General features: G+C 39.2%; 1 protein-coding gene across 1 annotated transcript in view; it reads left to right on the top strand.

The window, feature by feature from the left end:
* Positions 1 to 26,889, top strand: part of CNTNAP5 (contactin associated protein family member 5) — an 880,239-nt gene that overhangs the window by 206,143 nt on the left and 647,207 nt on the right. Inside the window, exon 2 of the mRNA XM_027082570.1 lies at positions 9,983 to 10,087. Coding sequence (XP_026938371.1) covers positions 9,983 to 10,087 — 105 coding nt within the window. The remainder of the gene's footprint in view (positions 1 to 9,982; positions 10,088 to 26,889) is intronic.

Below are 26,889 nucleotides of genomic sequence, written 5' to 3'. Positions count from 1 at the left end.
TATATACACACATTCATACATACATATATATATTTTACTCCTCTGATACTACTTATTATATTTATCTAAAAGAAAGATGAGGAGTCTTAAGTATCATTTGGACATCATTTTGATGTGATTCATTCATTGTCTCTCTTTTGCTTGATTTAAATTTGTTAATTTTAGAAACCAATTTATGAGCTTCCCAAATCTCCAGGATAACAAAATAGAGAGTCACTGAAACCAGAAATCTTGACATGATCCTTCATTCTTACGTCCCGTTCAAATCAGCAGGCAATGATGATTCTTCTATAACTAATTGCCTTGCCTTCTCCCCATCCCAATTACCATTGTTTTAGTTCAGGCCTTTATTATTTCTTCTTTACTATTTCTATAGGCTTTGAATGGGTCCTCTTGTCACCAGTCTTTTACCCTCATTCTCCTCCCCCCATCCTCACCCCAGACATGCACACAAGTACACACGCTCCAGTCTCCTCCCTGAAATCAGAGCAAACTTTCTAAAATACAAATTGATGTGACCGTCTCACCCAAAGCAGTGTTTCCCAGCTTTTTAAGCTTATAATCCAAAAACACAAACATGGAAGGCCCTACTTAACATGTCACAAGATTTTTTTTAATACATAAATTATAAGGACTAGAAAGAAATCCAAACGTTTTCTCCAGCCTCATCCCTCGTAATGTTATCTAAGAGCTGTGCTTCCTGTTCCCTTTTAGGCTCAACAGTCTGTGGACCAGATAGCATGATGCCTGGCACATTGTGCTTGAGAACTATTAAATGCATCCAAGAAAAAATGTGATAAAACTTAGAAAGTGTACTGTGTTTTGTCTTGGAGCATACGCAACGCATAAACAGAATAGCTCTTGGTGCAGAATTATCCCATGTACCCTGAAGCGCTGATAAAGAAACAGTCTTAAAACCATCTGGATGGACAAAGTAAAAAAAGGCATAGCAGAGGGTATAAGAAAGATCATTTTTTAAAAAGCAATGGCTGGAGATGATGAGCTTGAATCTAAGAAAGAAAGAAGGACAGAAAATAAAGGAAACTAACGTGTATCCAGTCTTGTGCCAATCACTGGGTTAAATATTTAACATGAATTGTCTCTTTTTGTTCTTACGACAAGCCTGGATATAGTTATGATCCCCATTATACACAGAGAAGACTGAGATTAAAAAACTTCCCAAAGGACATATAATTAGTAAGCTGTAGAGTCAGGATCTGAATTCAGACTGGGCTGGGCTCCAATGTCTGCCTCTTTCCAGATATACTGCAGTCTCCAATTGGTCCAGAAAACACACACACACACACACACACACACACCACACACACACACACAGAGCCAGATTATGATCTTAAGTACCACTGCTGCTGTCCCTGAGCTGACATTATTTTCTCACCTACAAAGACCAATAAGAATCAATATTTGTTTGAATTATCAATACATGTTTTTCCCATCCACTCATAAGTGGTTGGCATTGACCCTCATGGGGTTGTGCTATCAGCCAGCTGGCCAGTCTCCAACTCAAGCCTATCTTTTCAATCAGGCATTTTTCCTAAATTCTCATGAGTAGGTTGATGACACACAGAGACTGTAGTATTTCCTTTAGGAGCTCTATGCCTAGACCCATTAGAGATGAAGAGGGTTTTATAAATGTGTATGGATTGATCGAGCTGCACGTGAAGATTGTAGTTTCCTGAATAACCAGGACTTTCAGTGTAATTTAGAACCACTCAATACAGGCTATTAGCTATTGGAAGTTTAGCTCCAGTGTATTCAAAAAAGAATAGATATCTACTTGAGAGACACAGCTCAAGGAAAGAAATTCTCAACTCTGATGAGCACTGAATTGACAGAAGCACTATCTTTACAATTCTCCAATTGTGGCCTTTCCTTCATTTTAATATCCTATGCATAATCATTTGAACCATGCACTAAGTAAAAATACATTCTTTCTTCTTGCAATTTTTTAAAGTTTTTAATCTTATTTTCCCCATTTTTCCAATCTTATCATTGAAGCTTATCATGTATCATGCATCCCATTTGTTCATGTATTTAGCTTTGCTTAAAAATCCAGTAAATTCTGAAACTGATTTGGTTTCTGAATGGTGTGTGTGTGTGTGTGTGTGTGTGTGTATGCATGTTTGTCTGTGTATTGCATGGAATATTGATGGGTGGATATGGGGAGAAGTGTACAGGAGTGTATAGAAACAAAATTGGATTTAGGAAATTTTTAAATAGATAAAATTTCATTGTTTCAAAGATTTGCTTTTTCCTTATCAGTCTCTTCTAAAACCATCCCTAGTAATCCAGCCACCAATCTCAGCTTCTCATATTCCAGAAATTTCTAAGCCTTTTCATCTATGATTTTTATCTTTTCTACACATCCAAGATTTCATGTCTTCTAGCTAATTCATTTAAGCTAAGAAGGACCATCCATAATCCTAAAGAACTAATAGCTTTAGCATATTTGAATTTCACAATCTTGAATGATTCTTTTGGAGGGCATGGTCCCCTGACCAAAGCGTATCCCAACAACAAGCCCTGTACTCCTGATGTCCGCTTGTTGGATGTTACTTTCTGTCTCTTTGATCATCCTGTGACCCCCTCATCAGTGACACCCTGCCTTATGCTCAGTTTGGACCTGTTTTATGTTAATAACTCCCTCTTTGTTCTTTCAGTTTCATGATGCTACTTCTGGAAGCCAAATTGAGGCTGACATGCCTAATAAGTCATGGGGAAGAAAATATGTTGAAAACAGTGTTTTAGAAAGAATGCTTCAATGATAGTAGAGCCCAGTGTTAACTCAGCAGACTTATAAAATCATAACATGGTATTTAAAAGCATGAACTAGGATCAAGTAGTGGGCAAGGGAGGAAAAAAAATAGAGTATAAATCTGAGAGATCTTTCCAAGCAACAACAACAACAAAAAATGGTAACACTTGTAACTTTCACCGTTTCCCTCAACAAAGATTTATTGGACATATACATAGTCCCAGATGTTAAGTACTGTAGTTAAAAAAAATCCCTGCTCAACATGATGCTTTATATTCCACACATGATTAGTATATCATATGCCTCCCATCTGAGGGGCTTAAGAAACATTTTTTTAAAAATCAGATTAAGTAATTGATAAATTAGATTTAAGGATAGAAGAGAAATACAGAACAAAGCGATCAACTGTGAGCATGATATCCCTAAACTGAGAATCCAAAAAAAAAAAAAAAAAATCCATCAGTGGCAGTAAGGGTAATCTGAGAGGAAAGAAATTTGGGGAAGTATACTCTGAAGCCATTGTCTTTGGGCTCATTATGGGACCTCCGTGTACAGATGTTCTTGAAAATCCAAGAAGGAAAGAGCTAAACTCACACAAGATAATCACATGGGAGACTGGCCTTTGCCAGACTACGAGGCTTTCCTGCCACCATTTTAGGGATGGGAAGCAGGTTTTCAGACAGAAGATGTGCACAAAGTCACACAGACCTTGGTTCAAAGACCAGTTTGAACATAGACTAGAGTGTGAAATGAACAGAGAAACTTGTAGGCTGCTCACCCATCCAGTATGAGTGATATCTCCTGCTGGCTGCGCGGCAGGGACAGCTGACCACCTAGAAGGGGAGCTGCCCCCGGGGCAGGAAAGAATTATAGCTGCCTCTGCTACTTTGTTATTGTTCTCAGTGGGTTTGATTATGGTCAAGTCCCAGCAAGTCACTTACAAGTGAAGATCAGTACCTCCAAACAAGTCTCTCCTAAAATCTTGAATAGAATGATTTTAAAAGCCTAGAAAGAACCCCAGAGCACCCTTGTTAATCCCTAGACAGGACCACCTCCCCTTTGGGATGCCCTGACTCCTCCATCACCAGTCACAGCTGTGGAGCAGTGAAGGGTGTGTCCGTCTCCACTACGTTGGAGGAATTGGTTACAACTGCTTTTACTACCTCGAAAGCCTGACAGAAACTCTGATACCTAGAATGCGCCCAGTTAAAGTTTGTTGATCAAACAAAGGAACAATCACCTGCGCCGTTCGCAGAGGAGGGAGCTGAAGCACAGGAAGGTAAAATTGAGAGCACATTCACAGTGAAGGAAGAAGAGGACCCAGGGTTCCTGTATCCCAAGCCAAAGGTCTCCTGCATATAATCGTTCATACACGTAAGGAGCTTTTAAAAAAATACATGAGTTATCTTTCAACCCAGAGTAAATGCTTGGCTCCTTGAGCTCAGGGTCTATGTCTTTGGCTTGAATTCTGTCTTCCCACAGCAGAGCATGACCATGTGTATCCAGCAGATACTCAAAAGGCAAGTAGCACTGCATTATGGTGGAGATGGATGTCAGGATGGAGAAGATTTGACCTTCTTTTCATGACTCATTTTAGAGAGTCATGTTTCTTGGTCTGTGCATCATGGAGTAATTTATCTTTTAGGATTTCATGGTGGAAAATAGGGACGGGGTCAGAGTCAAGAGTAGTATTAGAGTATTTATTTTTGTTGTTTGCTAAGTGAAATTATAGGTAACAAGGGGAAAAATAAATGAAGCTAAAAGCGTGAGTTGCCACTTCTAAGCCTCATTGTAGGCACTACACGAAACACATGCTTTATGTCTTTCAAACAAAGTGGGCCATTAAGTGTGCAATGCTAAGAGGAATTTTATCTCACCTATAAATACAAATGAATCCCTTAAGCTCCAAATCCCCATATACAGACAATTTACTCTGGTAATCAAGGCGATGCTCACAATTTAACTTCAGTTACCATCTGTAACTCCATGGGCATTCTAATAATAATGAATAAAAATATGCACTGACAACCAAAAATGTTACTTAAAGTGGAATCATCTTAAAGAGTCAATTATTATTTCTAAGAAGCTGTGTAAATATCGTATTTACTCAGAATTGTCTTTTGTGCCTTTACCTTTTAATTAAGGTGAAAGAAGGCCTTTAGTATTTAACTGTACATGTATATTAAGGGAAAAATTATCCCCCACTTCTTCAAATTGAAAATATCAAAGAAAATGCTGGCCTTGAATATGCATACAAATATTAATCAGAAAACAAATACATTTCTTTTTTATCTTTCATCCTGCCTTTGTGGTTTTTTTTTTTCTTTACCCCTTTTTTGGTGGGTAAGAGAGAGTGTCAAATGAAGAAATAAAGAAGGGCAAAGAAAAGTAAGAAATTCAAATTCTTTTGAAAATTATAGACTATGCTTCAACATTTTTCTGTTATCCAGGAAATAAAACCATGCCCTTCCTTTTGCAGAAAATAAGTCATTTGTTAAAACAAATGTTATGAAGAATGATATAACTAATGATTACCAGATTTATGCACAGGCGGCAGGTGATTCTGACCTAGTGGTCACCATCTGGGATTGAGGAAACCTGAGTTTCCATCCAGGCCAGTCTATTAATTAACTAACTCATCCTGAGCAGGCTTGTCATCTCCTTCAATCCTGAGGTCCTCATTTGTAAAGTGAAGGGAGGGCTTGAATGCCACAATTTCAGACGTTCCTTCTGGTTCTGACATCATCTTAGCCTATGAATGTGGGGGCTAAGTCATTTGCAAATAGGACTGGGGTTATTCAACACCCACTGATAGGTCTGGATTTTTATCTGCCTGGGCAAGGGGTGGGTTTGGAGGTGGCCTTCAGGGTGTAAAGGAAAACAAGGTGGTAGTTATTTGTCAAAGAAGATTGGACAGTAATAATGTGAGAAAAGGTTTGCATTTTTAAATAGGCTTTTAATTTCCCCTGATTTCTGCAACACATCTTTGAGAGAAAAAGCCTATGAATCGGCTTTTTAAGGAAATATTTTGAAAATATTCTACTATGCCATTGCATCTGTGAAGTGCGGTTCATTTCTGGAAAAATCATCATGGTTTCTCCAGGTTCTGTGTTCCACCGGAAGGCTGACTTCTAGTCCCGCCTTATGTTTTTCCTAAACTTCAAACTTCTCTCTCCCTCCCAGAATTTCTTCACCCTTTCCTCTTTCCTTATGTAAATACGAATAAACATCCACCACACTTCTGGAAGAACTGACTGATGGATTTAGCTTGCAAACACACTGTCAGAAGGCTGAGATGTGAGTGGTTCCTAAAATTTAACAACAACATGGGTCTGCTTATTTAAAGCCTGCAGGGATGGTGGAGCAGATGGTACTTTGTGTCTTTGCTTCCTAGCCATGTGTTTGGTGCAATGTCGGCCCCGTTTCAGGAAGGCTGCCAATCCACGGAGGGGATGCAATGCCACCCTCACTCTCCTGTGTGTCTTCACCCCTTCCCCTCTCCCATACTTCCTATCCTCCTTCTCATCAGGTTGACCACAAACCTTTAGTGCCAAAGAGCTTTTGGTGATATCAATTCTTGTGCACGATTTGTAACATACACACGAGATCTCAGGAATAAAATTGTTGAAAATGGTTGCTCTGGATTGCAAGCAGATATTACAGACAATGCACATACTACTTCCTGGGTTTATTCTGTGCTTTATCCTTTAAAGGGGGACTTTTTCCATCTCTTCTCATTCCATCTTTGAAATGATTCTATGGCTAGATGTGGCAGAGATGATTCTCTCGATTTTGGACCATGGAGACAATGGAGATACAGCTTAGTGCATTGGGATGTGTTATCTGGAGTCACCAAGGCAAGAGAAGAAACCAGTCTAGAACAAGGATCTCTCAGTCTTAGTCATCCTGACACCATCCACTATCCCCGGCCTTCCCAAATCAGGAATTTTAAAAAAATTAATTACAGCTCACCCTTGAACAACGTGGGCTGAGGGACACCTACCCCCAACATAGTGAAAAATCCGAGGTTCCTCATCCTGTTTTCAACCAACCACGGATCCTATACCACTGTACAACATATTTATTGAAAAAAAATCTGGTATAAGTGAACCTTCACAGTTCAAACCCGTGTTAAGTGTCAACTGTACTGTCCTCATTTATGCTAGATTGTTTCTCCTCTGCTTTAAGAATAGGACAGGTTTAAAAGTAATACACATTTTGCATTGAGAATGCTTATATGGACAAATTCTTAATTCCCAACCACTATGGATAATTTGATTACCAATTTGAGTCCTGGTCTACTCTCAGTTTAGATGACTTGTCAGGTCTGTTCATCTGACGTAGAGAAGAGAGAGGGATCTCTACCTATTGGCCAGGGAGGAGGGAGTGGTCTTTCTTTCTGATTGGAAACTTTCCCTTTCTTATCACTTTTAGGGATAGGGAAGCAAAAGCTCAGACATGTTCTCTAAAGGCCACTGCAATGTCCAGGGTCCATGGGAAAAGGAGCTCTGAAGAATCCTCTCTGGACCTTTCCATTAGCACAGATTGTTTCCAATGGCTTTACCAATTTCCAAAATGGAAACACTGACCCCATAAATGGAGATACAAAGAAGGAACATTTCACAAGAGGAACTGGGCAGTGGGGAAATAGCAGCTGACGTCAGGAGGCCAGTGTGGTTGGAAGCTTACTTCTCCCCGAGGCCAGTGCCTGGTGGAAAAGGGGACTGCATAAGACTGGAGGAGACGGGAAAGAGCACTTACCTGGACGTCTGACCAGTTAGGTACTCATGTAACTGGCTTGGATGTAATGTTGGTGAAAATTCTCCTCAACTATCCCATCCATTTATTGACTTATTTATATCTTCATATTTTTCAATGGTCTCTGAGCTCCTTGAAGTCTGACACTCAATTTTACTCAAATGTATCCCAATGTCTATTCAAGGTCAAGCATAAAGTAGGACCTTATAAATATTTATTGGACTAAATTAAATTGAAATGATTAGGTTACTTCAATTTCTACCTGGGGGGGAAAAAATAGGGTTAGGAGCACAATACTCAAAAATGTCATCAGCAACCAATTAAAGAAAAAAAAACAGTAGCAGTACCAATAAGGTCCTACTGTATAGCACAGAAACTTATATTCAATATACTATGATAAGCCATAATGGAAAAGAATATGAAAAAGAATATATATATATAAAACTGAATCACTTTGCTATACAGCAGGAATTAACACAACACTGTAAAATCAATATACTTCAAGAAAAATTATTGAAAAAAATGATAGCAGAGTTTTATACATGTTATATGTTTAAGAAATACATAAATACTATAATAATTATGATACTTGACTTTTAAAAGATCTTCAGTTTGCTTGTGGAAGTGGGTGTTAGGAGGGTTGTGAGTTATTGGGTAGGGGTGGAGGGATATTATCTGAAATTGGATGGTAGCTGTAACTACAGACGTGGGTAGCTGATGCTCATAACATGGCTGGGAAGAGAAATACTTTGTGGTGCTTGGTGTGTGTGGTTTGTGTTGTGTGTGTGTGTGTGTGTGTGTGTGTGTGTGTGTGTGGTGTATTCTTCTGGGGCTCAGTCCAGTTGGGTTCAAGCTTTGATATTTACCTGTTTCCTGATGATGAAACTAGCATAAGCAAATGGAAGATTTCCATTATGTTCGTATTGTTTCCTAACATATAAATAGAGTAACAAATTCATGTTCCCAAACAATTGTGTTGGAAGGGTGCATGCAACCCCTCTCACTTGCATCTTAGGCCTGGGGTAAAGTGGCCCTGAGTTCTGTTTTCTATTCTCAGAATGACCATAACTACCGAGGTGCCCTTGCTCTGATTTTTTTCCCTTGCTCTGATTTTTGTGTTATTCCTCCTCAGTGAGGATCTGGCTCTATTTTGTGTTTGTTAAATGCCTCAAAATATTTTTCAAACATTTTTGATTGGGAAAAACTCAAAATATATTTTGCCAGTTGATTTTTTTAACACATTGAACAAATAAAAATTCAATCCTTATGTTTCTAATTAATTTTCCTGCAATTAGATGAAATACTGCTCCCTAAGAATTTGCTGTGTAAGCAAGCAACCTCATAATCCTATGTACATTTTCTTTTAAGAATGTCAACTCAGCTCTTCCTGAGAGCATTTGACACCATGAAGTTGACATTCAAACTGAATAACACGTTTCAAATTTGTTTTGAGTGAGGTATGTCTAGATTTCATGAACACATTTTGCAATATTCTTTAAGATCAATCAATACAAAATGGAAAAATGGTAAGAGTGTTGGTACTGTTAGGTGGATTGATTGACTACTTCCTTCCTTTACTCACCATTTCTTTCTTTAAGTAAACCTTTATTGAAAGCCTATTATATGCCGGATTATTTGCTAAGATCCCACAAAGTGCATGTTACCTATTGGAGGATGCAAACAAATAAATGAATGATTACAAGCTCCAATATGCTCTGTGAAGAGCAGAGTCCTGGACATGAGATTGGATGGTCAGGGCAATCAGAGGAGCATATCTACATCGTCAAGACCTCATCTCTGCCTATGGCTCCACACTGTCCCACATCTGGTCAGCATCAAAGAAGTCTTAGGACATATACCTACCACATTTAGGGAAGGCTGGGGGCGATTCTCTACTACTTCATAGAATAGAAATGAATTATTAAAATCAATAACTCATTTTCCAAAGACTTTCACACAACTAGGAGTGAGACATTCTAAGATATTCTGTCCCTCTAGATAAAACTATTACAAGAGTCCTTAGGGACTGAAGATGAGAGAGTAGTTAAACAATGTTCCCCATTTTTAAACCATCTCCTCTTTTATAGAAGAAACTCACTAACCATAATTTGAGGCTTTGCTCAAGTGGTTGATCAAAGGAATGGCGAGATAGTTGGATTTTGGGTTAGACAAAACTGAGCAAGAATTGTGGCCACACTGTTTTCTGGTGTTGTGACCTTACACTAACTACTTAACATCTCTGAACTTGAGTTTCCCCAACTGTGAAAGAAACTTAACCCCTGTCTTTGAGGATTGTTGTGAGGAGTCGATGAAATAGCACATGGAAACAAGTAGTACCAGCCTTGATCAGAGGAGGTATTTAATAAGTGGGTAGCGGTTAATGCTTTGAGTTCTCTCTTTATGGAACACTTCTTGCTAATGGAATTTTCTCTCTCTCCCCTTTTGTTCTAGACAACTGTGATGACCCATTAGCATCCTTGCTCTCTCCAGTGGCTTTTTCCAGCTCCTCAGACCTCAATGGTACTCACATCCCAGCTCAGCTCAACCGAAGGGTTGGTGAGTAGGTAACAAACTCTAAAGGCAAGTGCTGAATAAGCACACAATGGGTAAATGGAAGAAAGGGAGTATCTCCATGTGCTGGGATCCTGTCCAAGAGCAGTGTTCAGGAGAAGAATGGGTAGAGGGGCATTAAAAGAATGAAACCATGTTTCCCAGCACATAACGGATATTCAAAGAATACTGGTTATACTGGTTACTGTTCCCCTGAACCCACCTTATTCTTCTTTGATGATCATAAAACGCCTTTGTGGGGCTTCCCTGGTGGCACAGTGGTTGAGAGTCCACCTGCCGATTCAGGGGACACAGGTTCGTGCCCCGGTCCGGGAAGATCCCACATGCCGCGGAGCAGCTGGGCCCGTGAGCCATGGCCGCTGAGCCTGCGTGTCCAGAGCCTGTGCTCCGTAACGGGAGAGACCACAACAGTGAGATGCCCGCATACCTCAAAAAAAAAAACAAAAAATGCCTTTGTGAACAAATATTTTTAATTTGCTTTATTTTTATATTTCATGCATCTAACATAAATAGCTACCAAAATATATTATTATAATAGCATGTTATCATAAGCAAGAATGAAATCTACCAAGATTTTTCCTTCAATAAATTTAATTTTTACAATATAATAAATGTTTCTAACATTAAAAATATAAAACACTATTAAGTAAAAGTAAGAAAATACAAAAATTGTGCAATGCTACCAGCTAGAGATAACCGTGGTTAAATGCTGGATGTGTATCTTTACAGCATATGACTGAAGGAAGTGCAGACACCCTTAACTAATGGCTCATGTGAAATGCCTTTAACAAATATGATGCTGGATATCTAGAGAGATATATTTTAAATCATATTTATAATGCATATATATATATATATATATATATATATATATATATATAGTTCTATAGTTGAATTTTTTAGTTTCCAAAGACTTTAAATAACTGATGATATTTGTTTATTGACATACCTAGTGAACACTCTAAACACTTTTTCAAGTTAAGAAAAAATTGATATGCAGTGTCAAGAGGTACACTGATCTGGGAGAGCTCACATTATTTAATCTTGACGGTATTTTCCCATTGATACATGAGGTCAGTCACATTAGTAAGTTTCCAATGTTGATCCATCTTTACATTCTGGAGTAAGTCCTAATTCGTTGAGGTGCTATTGATATTGTTTTTGTAAAGTACAGAATGATTTAATTTGTTTACATTTTAATTTCTGATTTTGAATCTCCATTCAGAGTGAGATTGATTTGTATACTTATTGTTTGTTTCATACTACACATCACAAGTATTCTGGTATAATGCAATCAATAACTTAAAACTTAGTAAGTTCCGTGTTTTTGTTGAGAGAGGAATTTAAGAATGGTATTCTAAAGGGAAAAGAACGGTTAATCAAAGACCCAGCAGGGAGGGCTTCCCTGGTGGCGCAGTGGTTGAGAGTCCGCCTGCCAATGTAGGGGACACGGGTTCGTGCCCCGGTCCGGGAAGATCCCACATGCCACAGAGCGGCTGGGCCTGTGAGCCATGGCCGCTGAGCCTGCACATTCGGAGCCTATGCTCCGCAATGGGAGAGGCCACAACAGTGAGAGGCCGGCGTACTGCAAAAAAAAAAAAAAAAGACCCAGCAGGGAAATATCAATGACAATTTTGTACTAACACTGCCTTTTCATGAATTCTCTGTGCCAAAAATTTTATAAAGCATTTCACCCATATTATGTTATTTAATCTTCACAAAGATACTGCAAGGTAAGCATTATTACCTTTTTGTCTTCAGATAGGTTTTCTGAGGCTCAGCGAAGTTTATAATGTGCCTTACATCATGAGGTTAAGAAGGGGAAATGCTTGGATTCAAATCTAAGTCATCTAAATCCACAGTTTTGCTCCCAACCACATTAGCAAATAGATTTACTAATGCAGGTTTAAGAAAGTGTATTAGAGAGAAAAGAGGTTTGGAAAGTATTCTGCCCAAGTTCAAATGCTGGCTATGGCGTTTACTTACAAGTTCTATGAGCATCTGTAAGTCACTTACCTGCTGTCAACCTTTTTTTTTTTTAATCTGTAAAGGGGACCAGCAATGCCTGCCTGGAAGCATCATGTGCAGACTGAGACCAGACTTGCACATTCTAAAGCTCCTTCTCACTGCAGGGTAGAGAGAGACTGGGACAGTGAGTTACATTTGTCATTTCAATAAGAAACACAGGTTGGCAGATTTTAATAGAGACTCTCCCACAGGGCATCTGGAGCCAGAGTTGGTCTCAGTCCCACCCAGTCGTGCGGTGGCAGAAGGTCATGACTGCCTCAGTAGCTCCTTGGCATTTTCTGGAGAAGCTGTGAGTCTGATCATAGGCCAGCTCCCCCGTTTATGGACAGATATCGACAGGACACAGATGTCTCTGTTTCGATTTATTATCATTATCCTGCTCATGGGGGCACCTGTGTGCCTGAGCTCAAGGTTAGCATGAACGTAGGCAGAAAGGAAGTTGACCTTCCTCCTTCTCCCAACTAGAGTCCAAATCAGGAAGGCCAGACAGGAGATACAGTTGAGTCGGGATGCATTGGTCTAGAACTCATCATGCAACACAGGTCCATTCACAGGGCCAACCATTGCCCTTAAAGGGAATTAAATAGGAGAGCTTTGTAAGTAGCGATGCTGAGTCCTACCTCCCAGATATTCTGAATTAATTGTCTGGAATGGGACCCAAGAATGAATATTGATAAATTAAATAAATACAAGCTTTCCCAGTGATTCTAAAATGCAACAAGAGTTGCAAGTTACTAGATTGGATGAATTCGTAAATAACAAATCTTTCCATTAATACCTACTGAGCACCTACTATGTGCCAGGCATTGTACTAAAACTCTGGCACATAGCTGGTAAAAATAGGTAGAAATTCTACTCATAAAAAGTATACATGGATAACACAAATTACCATATAATGAATAGCTAATATTTGTGATTAGTGATAATATTGATTTTATCATTTTGTCATATATATACATATATACTCAATATAGATGATGTATTGTGTGTATTTTTATACACACATATGTATATAGTATAGTAGTATATATAAAGAGAGTTAATTATATACATATGGTTGGATATATACAGAGTCAGTAATATATATAGAAAAAGGTAGATATATCCATTGTTTTATATATATATATATATATATATATATAAAACCAGTGTGTGTATGTGTATGTATGTGTGTGTGTATATATATACATATACACATATATATACACAATCCATATGTAATAGAATATATACACAACGCATGTATATGGATGTGTATATGGATGTGTGTAGTAGTATATGTATACATATACACATATATATATAATACACACATAGGCTATAAACATACATAGTATAATTATAATAAAACAAAAGCTATTATGTTAATGATATTAAGAAGGGTTTGTCATATGTTTTCTAAAATAAAATTTAGAAAGTTGTAATTTTTAATTTACATAGAAAAATATCAGTATAAAGTAATAATTTGTCTCCACCTAAAAACAGCCTTATGTGCTGTCTGTCCACTGAAATGGCCTAGAAGTACTTAGAGCCCTGTCTAATGAACCCTTTTTTCTACATGTCCTCCTTTAAAACTTCCTTTTTATTGTAAAAAAGGAAAGACAGCAAATATACCCCAAAGAGCAAACTGTTCCACCTGGTTTGAAATCTAGGATAATGTCGGATATACATGGAAATTTCAAAGAACATCTTGGTTTCTATTTGACTTCTCAGTATAGTGTTTTTAACAGCAAGTTCACAGCCAGGTGCTAAACAATTGCTCCTAGCACTGTCATGATCAGACTTGGCTCCTCCCTGAATGGTTGGATCCTATGCCTAGTTCACAAACCTTTGTTAGCAGCTTATACCTACCAGCATACAGCTAAAGACCACAACAGTATACTTAGCACTCACTATGAGCCATAACTGTTCTAAGCCCTTAAGGCACATCAACTTAATTCTCACAATTACCCTCCATGTAGGCATTATTATTATCATTATCTCGATTTCACAGATAAAAATGCCATGGCCCAGCGAGGAAAGAAAAGACTATGAGAAAAAAATTTCTAGGTGGATACAAAACTAGTTAATGTCTTAGGGGATAATAAAAATTGGGGGGTAATGTCTACTCTATTGGGCAAACATTTATGGGTTAACATGTAGCTTCATAATATCGAAGGTCTAATGAGCCAATGAATAGCAAAACCAAATGACAGGTACATTCTCCTTGAGAATTAAACGATCATTGAGTAGACTTGTTAAAAATTGCCCCAGGATGATGTTGAAAGGACAAACTTAGCTCTCTTTTGATCTCCAGGTTTTGGATATTTTTAATATACTCCATTCATTCATTCATTTACTCACTTATCTCAATATTTCGTGATTTCCTTCTACTCTACCCCATTCAGCCTTCCATGCACTTGTCAAGGAACTTCCTGGTTTTCCACCGCAGATGAAATCCACATTGTAAAGCTCCTCACTTCCCTAAAGCTAAGTCTTCCTCACTGAAATGAATGTGCTCAGTGGCATCCTCCCAGCTCCTCACTGCTGAATTTTTTCACAAAGATAAAGGCCCTGCAGGTCTTCAGACACCATTTAACACTACCACATCCCCTGGGAATCATATACACCTGTGGCATACACTGACTGTAGGTAATTAAGGACCACTTCACCTCCACTGTGTGCTCAGAACTCAAGCGTACACATTTCTGACCGACACCAGGAAGAAAAAGGGGCACAGCTGGGAAGGATGTCATCCCAAGCAGAGATCAACACAAACGTTGAAAAGAAAAATATAGGAAAGGCATGCTCATGAGTACCCTCAGACCCTGAGTAAAGATGAGTTCTGTCAGTGATGAACTCATCTTTATGTTAGAAAACACACCCTTGGAAACAGCCTTTGACCTTAGGTACTGTGCCACCAAGGTCTGGGCAACTCACTGGACCAGGAGAGAGGTTAGATGGTTAAAACCCACTAATAGTCTTCACGCTGCTATCTCATCTAAGGAAGAAATCGGCCAAATGGAAGTTTTGTTCTCTCACTTTCAGACACTCCTCACATTTTATCCACATACAAGGAAGGAAAAAGCGAAGAAGAGAGCTAATTACTTTTGAAAGAAATGACAAAAGACATTAAACTGGGGGTCAGATCACCATTAACGGAGGTTGCCAAGTCAATATGTATAATTGTGGCTTAGGAGGGATCTGATTTTGTCAAATGTGATTTGTTTTGTGGTAAGAAAGCTTTTGATCTGGGCTTAAATTTGGCTGGGCTGTGAGAAGCCCTTACTGTCGGCAGGAAACTCAGGAGTTGGTGACACAGCATGAAGCCTCCCCTGTGTGGGTTAGAGCAGCTTGAGAGTGAGGGCAAGTTTTTACTTTATGTGATTAGAAGGCAAATAGGAATGGACATCTTCGGCCCCATGAGAGAAAAGGTCTATTTTTCTTTCCCATCCTTCCCTCCCCCCACCACCAATAGAATTTTGAAATTTTAGTTCTTCTTCCTCACTCACTGTAGTTTTGAGATGCTTGCCTGTGTAAGTTGAGATCATGTTTCTGGCATGACAACTTTGTTGCCATGGAGATTTTGATTCTTTTCAATGTCAAGGCATTTTCAGCTTCCTGGGCTCATGGACGAATGGAGAGGCTTAAAAATCTTTCCTCCTTTTGGCACAAAATCGATGCACATTCTTTCTTTTCCCCTTGGGCAGCGCTTGGGTTGCAAAAAGCTAAGGACCCATGAAGGTCTTTGGATGTTGGTTTTCATTTTGGTGTCTGGTCCCTCCTGAACAGGTGTGGATTGGGAACAATTCAGGAAGCAGGGTCTTCACAATTAGCATGATATCAGCTGTCTGGGGACTTGTTCCTGATTAGCTAGGTGACAATACCAAGGACCCAATTTCATCGGCAGCACTACAGTACCTGCTTGCAAAAGAGTGTCCCATCTGGATTGATTGAGCCAGACGTGATATGGATACAATCTAATCTGTTCAAAAAGACCATGCGGTATATAGAAATCTGTCACTGGATTCCCTTCTCTCCCTTTGAAGGGCTTTCCCCTTTTCAGCACCTTTTCTTTCTTTCTCCTGTACTGGCTGCCCCCAGGAATGGCAGACATCAGGTTCTATGCTTTTCTTTGTTGCCTTACATGCACCCTCTGTTCTCGAAGTGTGGACTCTGCATAGTAACATGGGCATCACCTGGGAGCTTGTTGCAAATGCAGAATCTCAGCCTCTGCTCCAAAACTTCTGGATCAGAACCTGTGCTTTAACGACTGTTGCATTCACACATTCGAATTTGAGATGCACTGTGCTTGTCCATCCCTGAAACTCCCACTCCTTCAATTTTTAATCAAAGTTGGCTAAGTCATTATGAATAAGGAATCATGCTGGAAAATAGAAACTTCAGCTTTATTTTTATCATCACGTCAGTACTCTAAGATAGTTGGTATTATTAATATTTTTAAAGATTATGAAAGAGACTCAGAGAGGTCAAGTCACTGATTTAAGGATATACAGCTAATTGTTGGTAGGACTTATATTTGAAACTAATTCTGTCTACCCCATGTTCACTTTATTCATGTTGATCAGAGATCTTAACCTGAGTAAAGGTGTTGTTGAGATGATAGTCAACCCTTTCAGGTAATTTTGGCATTTCAACTGGGGTTGTCACTATTTTAACCACAAAGACTGGATATTTAGGCGTCAAGGAAGAAAGAGAGACACGGACTCCATGCCCCTGAAAATCATACTGTGGTCTAATATGCCTGTGGGCAAAACTAACCTGACCTAAATATTTAAACAATGCCTTAGGCATATTCTTTTACCAGGACAGCTATGGATCATTGAGGGATACAGGATAGAAATCTTCTGCTATTTAATAGGAGCCTTGGGACACTGTCTCAAATGTAGACAAATCACGTGTGATGAGCCTTTCTCTATTCAGCTAGCATCATTGCAAAAGAAAATGATGTTAAGAGGGGAAGGAGGAATCTTAGGAATACTTTTGCTCACTAATAATATAATGCTTCAAAGATTCTAAACATCAATATTTTCCACATAGAGAATGATAGATAAACCCATGCAATTCACCCTTTATTTTGCTCCCAATGACTGGTCACTTCCTTTGAAAAGCCAAGTGGATATTATTTTTAAGAGTCAACCTTTATTTATTTATTTAATTTTACATCTTTATTGGAGTATAACTGCTTTACAATGGTGTGTTAGTTTCTCCTGCATAACAAAGTGAACCAGCTATACATAAACATATATCCCCATATCTCCTCCCTCTTGCATCTCCCTCCCACCCTACATATCCTACCCCTCTAGGTGGTCACAAAGCACCGAGCTGATCTCCCTGTGCTATGCAGCTACTTCCCACTAGCTATCTATTTTACATTTGGTAGTGTATATATGTCCATGCCACTCTCTCACTTTGTCACAGCTTACCCTTCCCCCTCCCCATGTCCTCAAGTCCATTCTCTTTATTCCTGTCCTGCCCCTAGGATCATCAGAAACTTTTTTTTTTCTTAAATTCCATATATATGTGTTAGCATATGGTATTTGTTTTTCTCTTTCTGACTTTGCTTCACTCTGTATGACAGACTCCAGGTCCATCCACCTCAGTACAAATAACTAAGTTTCATTTCTTTTTATGGCTGAGTAATATTCCATTGTATATATGTATAAGAGGCAGCCTTTAAAATGCCAGCTCAGTGAATCACCAGTCTGACATTGCTAAACTAATACTTTGCCAAGAGACAAGGTCCTTTGCAATTCCTCAGTTCATTGCTTTTAACTTAAACATCGTAACTTAAAAATGTAGTAACGGAATTAAGAGCAGGATAATTCATGACATATATTTGTCTAATGATCAGCAGTGTACTACGGTATTCACAATGAGTGTCACACCCAGGTGGAAATAAGTTGCATTTGAATAGTATATTGTATGGTGTATACTCTTGCCTTGTCTAACGTGGAGTAGTTAGGTAGGATCTACTCAATCCAATCCATTTACTCAACCCCTCTGGAAGATGTCTTTCACCTAAGACATTGTGGAAATGACAGTAAAAAAAAGATGAGCTAAGAAAAAAATAAATATATAAATAAATACATTTTTAAAAGATGAGCTGAGGAACATGGGTGGACCTAGAGATTGCCATACTGAGTGAAGTAAGTCAGACAGAAAAAGAGAAATATTGATGATATTGCTTATATACGGAATCTAAAAAGAAATGATACAAATGAATGTATTTTCAAAACAGAAATGGACTCACAGACTTAGAGAATGAACTTATGGTTACTAGGGTTGGGGGGCAAGGGTGAAGGGAAGGGATAGTTAGGGAGTTTGGGATTGACATGTACACACTGCCATATTTAAAAAGGATAACCAACAACCAACAAGGACCTACTGTATAGTACAGGGAACTCTGTTCAATACTATGTAATAACCTAATTGGGAAAAGAATTTTATAAAGAATAGATACATGCGTACATATTACTGAATCACTCTGCTGTACAGAGTCGTGTACCTGAAACTATCACAACATTGTTAATCGGCTATACTCCAATATAAAATAAATAGTTAAAGTCACTGGGAAAAAAAAAGTATCCAAAGATGAGTAGATATATGTATATGTATAACTAAAAAAGATATTGTACACCTACAAAAAACGCAACATTTTGAATCAATATTACTCCAGTAAAAAAAAAAAGGTCCAGCTCCATAGCTTGAAAAAAAAGAAAAGAATCCTTTAAGGGAACTTTATAAATACCTATCAAATTTCAATAAACAAAAAAAGATGAGCTGAGGATTTTTGAATCCACCATATGGACTGAAAATGGTAACATATAACCAACTCTAAGGAATCAGAAAGCAGGAGTTGCTATGAATGTTCAGTTCATCTTTCTCCAGGATTCAGGTTCAAATGCCCGTTATCCTAGGGCTCTCCCTTCCTTAGGGCCCACTTCGACTGTTTCAAACTGTACTTATCTGACTTATAGTATTCGTTTATGCAATCAGTTGATTGTGTCTGGGCTTTGTTTTTCTAATCAGTGCACATATTTGATAAAAATCCAGATTTTATAAAAGAATCCTTATCATTAGTTTTGCTAAGGGCTTGCTTCTAATAAATCTCTTCCACAAACATATCCAGAGCAATCAAATATTACCCTGGAATAGCTTTCTGAGGGTAATTTTGTGTATAAGTAACAGAAAACTCACTAGCATGAAAAAAATTCACTAGCTTGAAAAAACATTAAATTATTAGGCACATGGAGATTGACAGGTGTCTGTATTTCTATTTCCTGAACACTGTGATAGTTAAAAGTGTGTTTACCCTGTAATAATTTAAGCTAAATATTTGTTTGGTGAGATTTTTCTGTATCTGTGTTTTGTTTTACATTTTTTAAAAGAATTAAAAATAAAACATATTACTCTACATAAAAGGAAGTCCTCAATGAGGAAAGGCTCCAGGGCTGATGAATTCAGTTCAACGATGTCATCCTCAGTATCAGAATCATTCTGGAGCTAATAAGCCTCCCAACATCTCAGCCAGACTCAACAAAGTTCTGAGAAACAAAGAGACCATGGCTTACTTTTAAGCCATCACATTGTGATTCCTCAGAACAGCAGTACGATGTGTTAGAATGTGTTAGAAATGTGTTAGAAAAATACAGATTGTCTGGACTTATTCCCCACCACCTGAATCAGAAACACTGGCAGGGGGACCCAGAAATCCCTATTGCTCCAAGCTCTGTGAGTGACTCTGATGTGCTGAGGACTGTGAACCACTGCTTGGGGCAGTGAAAGTCTTCCTGGACCCCAGCTCACCCAACCACTCCTCTGCTGAATCACCAGCAGATTTTCTGTTCACTTCTGAACCCAATCACAGTTGAAGATGATGGAATTACCTTGACTGGCTTTAGACTAATAATTTGATATAGGGTAAGAGAGTAAATGATGATGTCTCTTCCTCTCTCTCTCTCTCAAGCTGTATCTCTTGCTATTTTGCTAGGTTATCTTGCACATCTTCCAATCAAAGAAGTAATTTCCTGATGGAAATTTGAACTGAGGCCATAGGTTTTGTTTGTTTCTTTGTTTGTTTTAATCCAAGTTGACACTCTTGGGGTAACAATGACAAACTGTTACTTATACATTTTGTGCCCAAGGTCATGAAATCTGTGTGTTGACATATATCATCTCGGTCCTTGGTAAAGGAGGAATTAACTGTATTATTTTCACAGAAGTAGAGAAATTACTTCTGCAAGTCACAGAGTAAGTGACTCAACTCAGACATGAGACTTAGACTGGGCACGATCTTTCAAACAAAATGACCTCAGGAAACCAAGATAGGTATAGCACGTTCAGCTGTGCAAAATGCATGCTGTTTACGAAAGAGAAGTTTTAAGTGATAATGTCAATAATATGAGATCTGCAGTGTTAGATGACTTTCAATGCCACTTCTCCATTTTCCCTTCAAAGATCCTGGGACAGTCGTGTTTTTTGTTTGTTTGTTTGTTTGTTTTCTCTATATGCCTGAAAACAGAAAGAGTGTCTTATCTGGCTGCTCAGTCTTCTACACTGCTTTACTTATGGGTGGAACTCAATAATCATATGGTCATTAAATGAGGAAAAAATAATCCACTAAACCTCCTCTAGGCCTGAGCAGCTGATGGATAGAATTAAATTGTATTGATTTGCCAAATTAAAATAGAACTCAGTTTCCACCAGTTTATAAGAGAAATTGTAGAGCAGTGCTAGCCAATAGGAATTTCTGCAAGGATGGACTATTCTATAGCTGTGCTGCTTAAAAAAGTAGCCACTAACTACATGTGGCTATTGAAATATGGCTAGTGCTACTTAGGAACTGAAGTTTTTATTTAAGTTAAATTAATTTAAATTTAAATAGCCACAGGTGGCTTTTGGCTACCATATTGAACAGCATAGTTCTAGAATCCTTTCAAGTTTTTTATACACGACCCTCTTACCTAAGTTTCTAAAAATGCTGGGGTGTTTTTATGTGTATATGAATCAGTCCTTGCCCTGCAAGGGCCATAAATGTGAGACCAAACTTTGGGACCAAACTTCACACTTTCTGAATTCCACATGCCCTCATGCTGAACTTCCTCACTTCTTGTGTAACTTCTGAACTCTGAAATGTGCAGCCAGATACACTTTTCTGAGCCATGAGGACCTTCAGGGCTCTACTCTTCACAAGGGAAGATAGTTATAGCAGGACATCACAGAAGAAGATAGTTATAGCAGGACATCACAGAAGAACTGTCTGAGTGGTGAGTATCGGAGCCCTTCAGAGCAATAACACAGCTCTCTTCCACAAACACAGGCAGACACACGGGTGTGTGGCCAAGGACACGCACTGTCACAGAGGCTGTTGGTGCTCATATTCCTTGGACTTCACCACTTCAGTACAAGAACAAGATCTTAGAAGCTGAGTTAAGATGGAAATTCCTGTTCAAATTATTTGTGGCGTAGTGATCTCTGGAGACAGGTTAAGCTGGAAGGCGGCAGGTGGTGGAGGAAGCCAGCAAGATATATGGTTTCAACAGAAGTGTAGCTTCCTTCGGATGCCAAGGGAAAGCTCTGGACCACAGATTGCACCATGAATATCAGTCTGCCTTGAAGCACTGGGAACCACATTCTGAACCTTGTATCCACCCATCACTGGTAGTGATGGGGATGGAAAGTGGTAGCTTCCCAGGCAAAAAGGCTTCTGTTTGGTCAAGGGCCAATCTCTGGAGGAGGGAAGAGACAGCTCTAGTTGTCAGCCAGCATGCAGCTGGGGGCACCTCCATCTGCTAAAGGGGATCAGAGTGGAGCCCTAAGGATGTCCCCAACAGAACCACTGTCAACCCCAATAATTACACTTTCACTTTTCTGCCTTCTTATTTTTTTAGATTGGAGTATAGTTGATTTACAATGTTGTGTCAGTTTCAGGTGTACAGCAAAGTGATTCAGTTATACATATATCCACTCTTTTTTAGATTATTTTCCCATATAGGTCATTACAGAGCATTGAATAGAGTTCCCTGTGCTATACAGTAGATCCTTATTAGTTATCTGTTTTATATACAGTAGTGTGTATATGTAAATCCCAATCTCCCAGTTCATCCCTCACCCCCTTAACCCCTGGTAACCATAAATTTGTTTTCTACACCTGTAACTCTATTTCTGTTTTGTAGATAAGTTCATTTGTACCCTTTTTTTAGACTCCACATATAAGTGATATCATATGATATTTGTCTTTCTCTGTCTGACTTACTTCACTCAGTATGACAATCTCTAGGTTCATCCATGTTGCTGCAAAGGGCATTATTTCATTCCTTTTTAAGGCTGAGTAATATTCCATTGTATATATGTACCACATCTTTTGTATCCATTTATCTGTTGATGGACATTTTAGGTTGCTTCCATGTCCTGGTTATTGTAAATAGTGCTGTAATGAACATTAGGGTGCATGTATCTTTTTTTTTGCATGTATTGTTTTGAATTGTGGTTTTCTCCAGATATATGCCCAGGAGTGGGATTGCTGGATGATATGGTAGCTCTATTTTTGGTATTTTAAGGAACCCCCATACTGTTCTCTATAGTGGCTGTACCAATTTACATTCCCACCAGCGGTATAGGAGGTTCTCTTTTCTCCATCCCTCTCCAGGATTTATTGTTTGTAGATTTTTTTGATAATGGCCATTCTGACTGGTGTGAGGTGATACCTCACTGTAGTTTTGATTTGCATTTCTCTAATAATTAGTGATATTGAGCAACTCATCATGTATTTTTTGGTCATCTGCATGTCTTCCTATACACCAACAATGAAACATCAGAAAGAGGAATTCAGGAAACAATCCCATTTACCATTGCAACAAAAAGAATGAGATACCTAGGAATAAACCTACCTAATGAGGAAAAACACCTGTACTCAGAAAACTATAAGATACTGATGAAAGAAATCAAAGATGACACAAACAGATGGAGACATATACCATGTTCTTGGATTGGAAGAATCAATATTGTCAAAATGACTATACTACACAAAGCAATCTGCAGATTCAGTGCAATCCCTATCAAATTACCAATGGCAGTTTTCACAGAATTAGAAAAAAATATTTACAATTTGTATGGAAACACAAAAGACCCTGAAGAGCCAAAGCAATCTTGAGAGAAACCAAAACCAAAACCAAAAACAGAGTGAGAGTGGAGGAATCAGGCTCCCTGACTTCAGGCTCCACTACAAAGCTACAGATATGAAAACCGTATGCTACTGGCACAAAAACAGAAATATAGATCAATGGAAGAGGACAGAAAGTCCAGAGATAAACCCACACACCTATTGTTACCTAATCTATGACAAAGGAAGCAAGAATATACAATGGAGAAAAGACAGTCTCTTTAATAAGTGGTGCTGGGAAAACTGGACAGCTACCTGTAAAAGAAGGAAATTAGAACACTCCCTAACACCATACATAAAAATAAACTCAAAATGGATTAAAGACCTAAATTTAAGTCCAGATACTCTAAAACTCTTAGAGGAAAACATAGGCAGAACAGTCTGTGACATAAATCACAGCAAGATCTCTTTTGATCCACCTCCTAGGGTAATGAAAATAAAAACAAAAATAAACAAATGGGACCTAATGAAACTTAAAAGCTTCTGCACAGCAAAATAAACCATAAACAAATTGAAAAGACAACCCTCAGAATGGGAGAAGGTATTTTCAAATAGAGTGACCAACGAGGGATTAATCTCCAAAATATACAAACAGCTCATGCAGCTCAATAACAAAAAACCTAACAACCCAGTCAAAAAATGGGCTGAAGATTTCAATAGACTTTTCTCCAAAGAAGACATACAGATGGACTTCTCTGTGTTCTCGGCTTTCTCTCTGTGCCTTAGACACTGCCGTGCACTCCAGCCGCCTTCAATCAAAAGTTGACCCCAGTGTCCTCCTGCTCTGTTGGAACAACCCAAAGTGCATTCTGCACCAGTGAGACTGAGCTCACCCACAGGGCTGCCTGGCTTGCCGATGCACCATGGATTGGATGCCCTTTCTTCCCTGCTTCATCTCCATTCCCCTCACCTGGCTTCCTGCGGTCAGTTTCCAAATGAACTACTTCCACGGAAATCCCTGTCTCCTAATTGACTTCTGGGGAGCCCAAACTAAGTCGTCCACAGAGAGTGCTGCTGTCCCCCACCCCCACCAGGCATTGCTCCTCAGGCAGCCTTAATCACGATAACTGGGTCTCATCTGGATCCAAATTCTCACTCCTTTACATAAATCTCCTCTCATGATTCTCTTTTTTTTCCTGCAACCTGGCCTCACTGGGGCCACTCCACATCTTCCTACAGTTTTTTACCTGTTTGCAACCCATAGGGTGTTTGGTCAAGTTCCCACTTACTTTTCCACCAGGAGGCTCCCTAGTCCCTAAATAAATGTGCAGATAGAAGTGTAGGAGCCCTGGCCAGGGCCATCCAGCAACATCTAGGTCCTACCCCACATGCCCAGGGGAAAAGTGTGATGCGAAGTGTTCCAGACAGTAACCTCCCAGTCTCAGAAGTCCTTTCCCAACCACAGGTCCTGTTATACATTGATGATAACCACACACTGAGTGAAGGTGCAGGAAGCTACCAGCATGTTTGTGAATGTTGTTTTCACTCTTATCCACACATCAAGTAAAATATTTATGGGGGAGTCTCTCTGCCTTACTCATTATCATCACTGGGTAGTTTTGTCCCTGAAAAATCTCCAACCTTGCTTACAGAGGCCCCAAATGTTTAATAATTAATGGTGCAGCTAGTCATCCAGTCTAACCTCCCAGTCATTTGTGAGAATGTGCTTGTAGCTTTTTAAGGCCTCGTGTAAATGCAGGGGGGAAGCACACATCTTGGAAACCCATTCTCTGCAGGGTTTACTTTACGATTTTTGTTGTTGTTGTTGTTTTTTAAATGGCCAGGCTGAGTGTGCTTAAAACAGATTAGGCTTAACAATGCTAGGTGTATGTGATTATCTTAGCTCTTGTTGATCTTGTACTAAATTAACTCTCTTTTTTAGAATGATAGTTGTAAAATATCACTTAGCAGAGACCTGTATATAATCTGTTTTGTGCCCATTTCCAGTGTGTAACATCGATCAAGTTTCATTTCCCTTTCTGAGTTAGAAGTGGAAGTCAGTGTAGAAATTGAGGAATTTCTGCCTTATCTACAAGTTTTCCTGTTTCATGAGCAGAGCCTGCTGAGCCTACCTGAGCATGTGAAGTTAGGTATAAGCCCTATGGTATACGGGGTTGAGCAGGGCGAGGGTCTCTTGTCTTACTTGGAGTTCTCCATAAGAGTAACTACCTGCTTGCTTAAGACCTTGGTCCATGTTGAAACCTCAGGCAGGGACGAGAAATCTACAGAACTGGGTTGGAAAACAGTCTCTCCCTATAATCCGGATAAACTAGGTGACCCTTAAACCTGGTTTATTCTCTAGTAAATGGAAGTTAAAAATACTATTGCAGGGACTTCCCTGGTGGTGCAGTGGTTTAGAATCCGCCTGTCAATGCAGGGACACGGGTTCGAGCCCTGGTCGGGGAAGATCCCACATGCCACGGAGCAACTAAGCCCATGCACCACGACTGCTGAGCCCACGTGCCACAACTACTGAAGCCCATGCGCCTAGAACCTGTGCTCTGCAACAAAGAAGCCACCGCAATGAGAAGCCCGTGCACTGCAACAAAGAGTAGCCCCCACTGGCCACAACTAGAGCCCACATGCAGCAACAAAGACCCAATGCAGTCAAAAATAAATACATTTATAAAAAAATAAAATAAAATGAAAAAAAATTACGATTGCTGATTGCTATGAGAATCAAGTGAGACCTGAAAAAGAGGTGAAGTGTGAATTATGTTTCTAGAGAGAATTGCTATTATAAAAAATAAGGAAGAAGGCGAGCATGCTCTGTCCATGCTGTTGAGAGGCCCCGCAGCTGCGTGGTTAAGAAATGGGGCTCGGAGTCCCAGTTTTCTGGGTTTGAATCCCCTGTTCTGCCACTGACCCCTTGTGTGATCTTGGAAAAGCTGACCAACAGTTCTGGCCTCAGTTTTTCCTTCTGCCAAATGGAACAATGATAATAATACCAATCATGAAGAGCTTCCGGGATGATGAGTGAGTCCACGTCTGCCAAGTGTCTGGGGCAGTGCCGTGTACTGAGCAAGGACAATCCAACTGCTAGCGAGTATTGTGAGTGAATGAACACTCCAAGGGCGTGTAGAATAGGGGTGCCGAGAAGAAGGAAAAGGGTTAACTGGGAGCGAAAAGAAGTGTCCCATCAAGAGCAAAGAGGGGTATTTCTGAATTCACAAATTTTTAGATTTCCTGGGAAATTGTAAGTTTGACTTTAAGTTTCCATCTGTGCTTAGGGGTGGGTGGTTGGGGATCAAATTGGAGAAGACTGTCCATCTTTAGATCCAGAGGTGGTTTCATGCTGCTTTTTTGTTTGTTTGTTTATAATCATCAAGAATAGCATGTTGGATTTAAGCTAACCTGGACCATGAAACAAATCAAGAATTCAACTCTTCTTAGTAAAATAGTATAACTGAAACTTTAGAAGCTATTTTCTCCAGTGTTTCCTAAACCACTCAGCATGTCAGGAGCACCTTTCTCAAGATACAGATTTCCAGGTTTAGGCCCCTGCATAAGTTAGCAAGGAGTGGGCCAAGGAATCTGTCATCTTCACAGGCACTCCAGGTGTTTTCTGATGATTGAACACATTTGAGAATCTCAT

This window comes from Aethalodelphis obliquidens, unplaced genomic scaffold (assembly GCF_003676395.1).
Source record: "Aethalodelphis obliquidens isolate GAN/ISIS:26980383/991018 unplaced genomic scaffold, ASM367639v1 scaffold47, whole genome shotgun sequence".
Lineage (NCBI taxonomy): Eukaryota > Metazoa > Chordata > Mammalia > Artiodactyla > Delphinidae > Aethalodelphis > Aethalodelphis obliquidens.
The sequence above is the reverse complement of the archived record's forward strand: the minus strand, read 5'-3'. Positions and strand labels throughout refer to the sequence as shown.